General features: G+C 40.7%; 1 protein-coding gene across 1 annotated transcript; it reads right to left on the reverse strand.

Moving 5' to 3' along the window:
* Positions 1-435: 435 nt before the first annotated feature.
* Positions 436-7,643, reverse strand: med31 (mediator complex subunit 31). Its single transcript, XM_061740429.1, has 4 exons — positions 7,458-7,643; positions 7,183-7,257; positions 5,321-5,417; positions 436-2,539 (listed from the first exon to the last, which is right to left on the reverse strand). The coding sequence occupies exons 1-4, from the start codon at positions 7,465-7,467 to the stop codon at positions 2,326-2,328; spliced, it is 396 nt and encodes a 131-aa protein (XP_061596413.1). The 5' UTR covers positions 7,468-7,643; the 3' UTR covers positions 436-2,325.
* Between the last annotated feature and the right edge of the window lie 559 nt (positions 7,644-8,202).

Genomic DNA, 8,202 nt, shown 5'->3' on the forward strand with positions numbered 1-8,202 from the left:
AAATGATAAAAGCATAGAACTTCTGACTTACAAACTCAGGAAAGTTGCCAAAAATAGCAAAAAGAAGAAAAAAACCTTATAAATTTTGCCAAATAAAAGCCTGAATTTATGACTCTAACCTCAAAAATTAGTTTCAAGAAAAAGTTTTAACTGAAAAGGATCCAATTATGATTCAATTATGATTGTATGTGTGTTTAAGTACATGTCAGTTTTCATCTCTGGACCTCGGTGTGTTAAACCAAAATAAAAAAATAAATTCCAGTTGGTCTCTTTTCCATCTAAGCTAAAGTAAAAAAAATGGATTCAACATTTCTTTTTTAATTACCTAAATACAATTTAAATGCAAATATTACATGTATCTTAATAGACAAATCAAAAGGAATCTCAATAGTTTCAAATATTTTATTACAAATTAAAGAAAGACAAGCAAAAACTGACAGCAAGTCAAAAAAACCATTACTATACTTACTATATTTTTGCTGCAATTGTTCCAGGGTCAGGGATTAAAGCAAAAAAAAATCCCAGGACGGAAAGTTTTCAGACCCCCCCCCCCCCCCGTTGCGGTTGAAAACGTACATTTATAATCCATTCCAGTTCATTTTTTAATCCAGTGGCAATATCCGTGCTAGTAGATACTTTTTATGTAATAATGACAGGGGGTTCTAAACGAGGCACTGCACTACAGACTCGCTACATAACTTTAAACAAAGCATCTGAAATTAAAATGCAGATATACAAGCTCACAGCGCGTCACATTCGTAATGCAACGTAGGCTTGTAGCTCCGCAGTGTTTACATTGCGGCACACCGATTTGCGACGAGGTCTAGCGCTGAGTTATGGTTCTGCGTCACACCAACGCAGAGCACACGGCGCAAGAATACACACAAAAATACACACAAAAAATCTGATTTTTTGCAAAGAATGATGCATTTTGATAACATAATAACACGCATTCATCATCATGGGTAATTCTTCATGCATGAATAAATCTTGAAATGAAGATAATTATATCTTAAACTTCTACAATGGCCAGAATCCCCCTTTCCCACCGAAAAAACTAGGGATGCACCTTAGTAATTAAGGAGTTAAAACTCACTCGCCACTTACGGGACTCAGTAGCCAGCAGAAACGGCAGCATTTATTAACTGTACACCGCTATTATGAGAGGTTATTTCTCACAGTATTAGCCTAAAGGGATTTAAGTCTGATTTATGGTCCCGCGTTACACCAACGCAGGCCCGGCGTAGGGTACGCGGGGCGTCGCCGCGTAACCTACGCCGAGGCCTACGGCGTAGGTACGCGTCGATTTAACGCGGAACCATAATTCAGGCTTCACAGCGCGACTCCACTGTCGGCCGGTGTGCGCGCAGCTCCTCGCCACGCCGACTCCGCGCTCATATATTTAATACATTTATAAAGCCCATATATTTATAAAGCCCCACCTGGCCGAGCCCTAACACTGAGGCCATGGTAGATTTAGGTTACACACGGACACGCGGCACTGTTGACTTTTTTTCCCTGCCGGCTCTGCTCACTGCCGCAACGTGTTGCCTCCAGTCATTTCAATGAGAAGCACACCGCAAAACACTGCATTGCATATTCAGCGCCGCACAGAAGCTCCCAAATGGAAATGATTTTTGATTTCTGAATGAATGGATAGATACGTCGCTTATTTTTTGCATATTATGTTTTTCTTTTCTGGCCTGGTCCGTTGTTTGGGGAATTTTTTTTTTTTGCTGAGACCAAAATCCGCGGATCCACGGAAGATTCTGATGCCTGTATAATTGCAACACATGGTGCTTTACATGCAGAATAAAATAACAATCAAAAACACGTCGACGCAAACCACATGCGTAGGCACGGCGTCGTTTTGACGCAGAACCATAACTCAGCCTAGGCTGAGTTATTAGGTGTCAGGTTACGTGCATCTAAAACCAGAGAACTTTACTGTGTGTGCACAGCCAACAGCTGATTGACTGCAGTGGGCGCCGTTCGACAAGTCAACGCGGCGCTACAGACACCCCGGTGTTCATATTTTTTGTCGTATTTGCGCTGATCTCATAAAAAAATATCCCCAAAAAATCCCCAGGACGGAAATCCGTACCCAGTACGGAGAACTTTAATCCCTGTCCAGGGTTCATAAACCTGAACAAAATACTTAAATCTGATGAGTTTATATTTCGTGATCATCATCACAGAGCAAACAGAGATATTCCAGCAATCACTCGGAAGACACGAAGTGGGCAAGAATAGAGTGGACTTCGTCACTCCACTCTTCAACGTCTGAGTTCATTTTGACCAGCTATAAAGCAGCCCCCGGTGACATCACTTGGTGGCAGCGTTCCCGTGTGGCGGCTGCTGCTGCTGCGCCTGCTGCTGCTCGGCTAGCGCCTGCTGCAGCCGTGTGCGTTTGCGGGAGTAGTGCTGCCAGTGCAGCAGCTGCTGCTCGTCGATGAACTTGGCGCACTGAGCGTTGACCAGCTCCTTCCTGAAGTGTTCGTACTGCAGCAACTCGAGCATGTGCAGAGAGTGAGGATACCTGTGGGTGAGGGGAGGAGGCGGGGTCACACTGATGACTCACTGGAACAGAATTTAGTTTTTTTCTTAATATTTTCTGGACATATGCAGACGATGAGGCGGCACTGAGCACGTGCTGCCACCAGGGCACCCCAAACTATGGTGGGGCTGATATTTGATCGTAAATAGATCAGATTACTTTATTGATCCCAATGGGGGACATTTAGGTGTCACAACTGGTCAAGAACAGATCTAAAAAGATGAAAATAAAGATAAAATACAAGACGTAACTGAAGTATATATAAATGTATAATTAAATAAATGGCAACCCATATTCGTTTGTTGCTAGCTATAACTAGTCTATAACTAGTTAGCATTTCCGAAACAAACAGCACAAAGAAGCTCAACTTCTTAATAAACTGAAACTGCCGGGCAGAGTTGGAGAAAAAAATGTATATATATATATATATATATATATATATATATATATATATATATATATATAAAATACGTTTTGGAGGTTTATTCCACAAAGTTAAGAAAATAATTAAGCAATTCAGACTTACAACAAAAACACATTTATAGGGTAGGTGGGGGGAGATGGAGCTAGAACAATCTCGATATTCACAAATGCACAGCCGGATTCAAAAATGCACGGGATGATTTGTAAATGCACAGGACAATTTACACGTGCGTAGACAAGATACACAAATATAACCTGATTTACATACAGTTTTTGGTCAGTGGACTTCGCTGCATTTGTGTGTGAATTTTGAGACTCCCTTGACTCGCCTAAATCCACAAATGTCTTTTTTAAACACGGAATGATCTGCAACCAGATATCTTCCTGGTTTCAGCCTATCATAATAACGCACACCATGAAGGGGACAATATACTCATAAGCCAATCGCATTAAAGGGAACCCTGCATATTAAGACATGTAGTCCCTAATTAGCCACAATTGTTCTCTTATACTAAAATATGTTGTTAGAAACGCATAAAATAATCTAATTGCTTTAAAAATCTACAATGTTTATTACATATTTTGACCTGCGGGAGGCGCCATGTTTTACCTGCGCAATGCATTCTGGGGGCGATGCTGACGACGGTGGCTCTGGGAAGATAAGCCCCATTAGTTTAACTGGGACAGGTATCTAAAACATAGTTGAGCAGCTCTCTCCCGGCCGTGGAGGCTGACGAGGGAGCCCATAAGACGTCTCGGTTCAGGCAAACTGGATCAAAGTTCTGTGATGCACAGGAGATCTGCAAAAATGATCAATGTTGTGCGCATCTTACCAGTGCATTAGGCTCCTGCGTAGACGGCGTAGCCTACGGCGTAGACGGCGTAGGCTACGCCGTAGCCTGCGTAGGCTACGCCGTAGCCTGCGTAGCCGGGGCTCTACAGCCCGCAGCGCTCCGCCACCCGCTCGCCGCTCTCCGCTCTCCGCTCTCGCTGCCGCCGCCGGGATGGAGACGCCGGTGGGCAATATGCACGTTTGAGTGGGCATAGCCCCCCCCTCTCCCCCCTAAAACCGGCCTCGGTGCTGGGTGATGACAGACCCGACGCTGAGGGGACTGGCCCGGGACTTTGACGAAACGGGAGGCGCAGACTTCGCTTCAAATAGGCAAGAACATCTTTATTTAATTTAATGACGCCAGATCTGGCTGGGGTTTTTATTGTAGCATCGGTTATCTGCTAGTTGAAACGTGTGGTCTGTTAGTCTATCTGAGTTTTATGGTGTTTTTATAGTTCATGCTGTATGGGGCTGCACTTTTTTTTAATTTTATTTTACTTTTTTGTAGGTGCGCCGTCACCTTAATGTTCAGCTGTGTTTTCATCTGTGTTTCTGGTGCGCCGTCACCTGTTTAGCTGTGTTTTCATCTGTTTCTGGGTGTCAGAACAGTGGACGGGGGTTAGCAGGTGCCACCGTGTGACATACTACCCAGAACGTAAAAAACAATGGCGACCTACATGTTAAATTATATTTTCAAATTTTATAAAAACGAAGACATCAACAAGGTTTTTTATATCCCATTGTTATAATTGATACCAACATTTATCTTTTAAGACCTACATGTCTTAATATGCAGGGTTCCTTTTAAGTCATTCAAACCGCACTATATGCATGTGCATGTCAGTTCAACATGGCTTCCAGCAAGGACAGCGGAGCGATAAGTGAACCATCTAATTGAATATGTTTGACTACTTAATCTCATTGTTTGCTATGATAAGTGTTTAGTTATTAATCTCAATCTCTTTAATTGTGCAACTCCCATGGCAGCTGTCCATGCAGGGGCACTATCAGGTGGGATGGCGCAGGGACTTATGTGATATTCCTTTGGAGGTTTCCTTCACTAACTGTGGTTTTGCTGTTTCTATTTTTTATTGTTCAGACATTGTTCTAGTTCCATAGGAGGAGACCTGACTTTACAGACTTAAACATTTAGGAGGGAAAAAAAAATAAAAATTTTGGCACATATTTATGAATTTAGAAAGTCAGACTCAAAAATTGTGAATCAGAATAACATTTTTTAATAGGTTTATAAAGTCGAGTTTTTTTTTAAATTTCCTACCAAATTTATTTAAAGTTTTTGTTATAAAATCAAGAGTTAAAAAAAAAAAAAAAAAAAGTCTAACCTGTTTTCTTAGGCGGAACAGATTAATGAGATCTTCTGATCATGTTAGTACTAGTTACAGTTATAACTGAGCCACTACATAAACATGAGCCCAGCAGACGACCTGGAAAAACCTTGACCGGTGACGACGTCTCAGACGGTTTGACAGAACAGCAGTTGGTCTTACTTGAGGAACTTGGCGTACTCAGGCTCCTTCCAGTACAGCAGATACTTGAGGTAGTTCACGAAGGTCCTCTCCCTCAGGAAGCCTCTCTGAGCTAAAACTATTCTCACAAACACACAAACAGGACATTTAGTCGACGTGGTTCCATCATTTACAACATTCCCATGAAAAGTTTGATGTGGCAGAACAAAGGCCCTCCCACACATTTATGTTAAATGTGTTAAAATGTTTAAGTAAAGAACCCAAAATTACAACCCAAGTCAAAAGCTGATTACAGCTAGAAAGTACAACTGGTTTACATCTTGGAAATATGCACCGCTGAAGTTCACTTCCAACTCACAGCTTTCCATTTTTTAGAAAGTCAGAGGGCCATTCCAGTGGATTACCTTAAACCAGATCCAGTTCAAAAACCACAGTATTCAGGCTGCTCAAACATGGATTAAATGAATTAAAAACCTCTATTCTAATTATTGAAAAGATAAGACAGGCAATTTCACTGTATTTTTGACAGTTAGACCGCCGTACGTGTCCCAATCAAAAACCAAAAACACTTGCATGTCTCAAACTGGATGAAATTATCTCTTGGATGGTAAACAATGTACACAAACACAGTTTGGGTTTATGAAATTCTTCTTTCTGTTCAGGTTGTAACAGTCTAACGAATGTGGTTTTAGATTGTGGTATAACTGTTAAAAAATTGCCTTGTTCTGCACTTTCACAAATAAAATAAATGTTTTACAAGTCTCAAATCCTGCTCCATGTGTTTTCTATCATCTACGAACATGTTTAATCCGGGTATCAGGGTCTCCTGTGGACTTTGAACTGGACCGGTGAACTGGACCAATTTCTGCTGCTTTGCCAAAAAATGCTACCTAATGGGTTTCTACCTTTGTAGAGCTACAATTTGACAGTGTTTTACTCCCTAGCCCACTTCCTTTCCCCCAAGTGGTCATTGTCGCTTGCCAGGCCGTCATTGTAAATAAGAATGTGTTCTTAATGACCTACCTGGTTAAATAAAGGCGAATGACTGAATGAATATCAAATAAAGGGATAGAATTGTTTTTTTTCTCTCTCTTTATTGTATAATGTTCACAAAGTGTAATGCAATTCATGACATGGGTCGTGTATTTTGAAGGATCAAATACTCAACATCCAGAGGTGTCAAGTAACGAAGTACAAATACTTCGTTACCTTACTTATCTATACTTCACTGGAGTAATTATTTTTCAGACGACTTTTTACTTTTACTCCTTACATTTTAAAAACAGCCTCATTACTCTATTTCATTTCAGCCTTAAAAAAAAACTATCCAGTTAAATTGCTCCATCCGGATAGAGTGAATTTGGTTGTGGTTGTTTCAGATGTTCTTGTCCAGTTTTGTTCTTACATCCGTTCCCTCAGATTCCTGCAACTAAACTTGGATGTACATTCCAATAAAGGTTAGGATAAATGATAACATGCCTCTGAAGTTTGACTTTTTGCACCATTACAATACTTATAGGAAACTAGTCATCATATCTGCTGCTCTCTGAAACACACGTTAATGCTCAATAGTACACATATATGGTTCTTTAATATATTTGCATTATACTAAGATGCATTCATTTTCAATGGCTTTTGTCCTTAATGGCTTTTTTCCCCCTTACATTACTTTTACTTTTATACTTTAAGTAGTTTTGAAACCAGTACTTTTATACTTTTACTTGAGTAAAAAACTTGAGTTGATACTTCAACTTCTACAGGAGTATTTTTAAACTCTAGTATCTATACTTCTACCTGAGTAATGAATGTGAATACTTTTGACACCTCTGTTAGAAATTAAATCAATGTATAAACGGGGCCGGTTTGTGTGTGGTTCTGCTCACAGTTCAGGTAGTACGGGTTTGCCAAACACTGGACGAACTCCAGTTCGGCCTGGAAGCGGTTCCGGGTCTGCTCGTCTGGGCCAGAAATGGAGAGAATAAAGATGACAAAACATCAGTTAAACGTCAAAAACCACAACCAGAATGTCAAACCTTTACATTAGACACATTTATGTTATTTACATTAGTCCTATGTTATTTATATTATACCTAAATGTCTAAATAACACTTCAAATATTCTTTAGCATGCGGACATTAGTCAAACAATGGACACCAACCTGTTTCCATGGTTACCGAGAGTCGCAGTCCTAACGACAGCGCTCTGCTACCGTCCAAACTACTATTATCTGGCTAAAATTAGTTCAACAGAAGGTAAGTAAAAGCACAAATGTTAATGACGCCGCTCTTTGTTGTTGATCGTCGACATGGTACGTACGTGGGTATATTCTACTGAAAAATGGTGCTGTCTTTGCGACGTTGTCGTCGCTTTACGGCTTCTGTTGTTCTCTTTCAGAACGGTAGGTGGCGACATTTTCAACAATTTTTTTCTTCTATTTCATTCCAGATTAAAGCGCATTTTACAGCCCACAAAGGAACAAAACACATTCTTCTCACATTTTTTGAATAATTAGGATGGTGTTTCCTCACTCGGTCTATCAGTGCTCAGCCGTACTTCATTTTTATCACAAGGGTGGGGGTTGCCTGGGGTGTGTGCATCTGTATAGTATGCTGTGTGTGTGTGTGTGTGTGTGTGTGTGTGTGTGTGTGTGTGTGTGTGTGTGTGTGTGTGTGTGTGTGTGTGTGTGTGTGTGTGTGTGTGTGTGTGTGTGTGTTGTAGCCTATGAATGAGGGTACGGGGAGGCTGGGGATGGGGGGGGGGGGGGGCAAGGGGGATTGTTTTTCTCTTTTTAATGTAAAGCACTTTGTGTTGCATTTTATCTGCATGTAAGGTGCTATATACATTAATACATTTTAAGTTTAATTTAAACTTGATATGGTGAAATGGAAATGTAAAGAAAAGAT

This window comes from Cololabis saira, chromosome 14, assembly GCF_033807715.1.
Source record: "Cololabis saira isolate AMF1-May2022 chromosome 14, fColSai1.1, whole genome shotgun sequence".
Taxonomy (NCBI): Eukaryota; Metazoa; Chordata; class Actinopteri; order Beloniformes; family Belonidae; genus Cololabis; species Cololabis saira.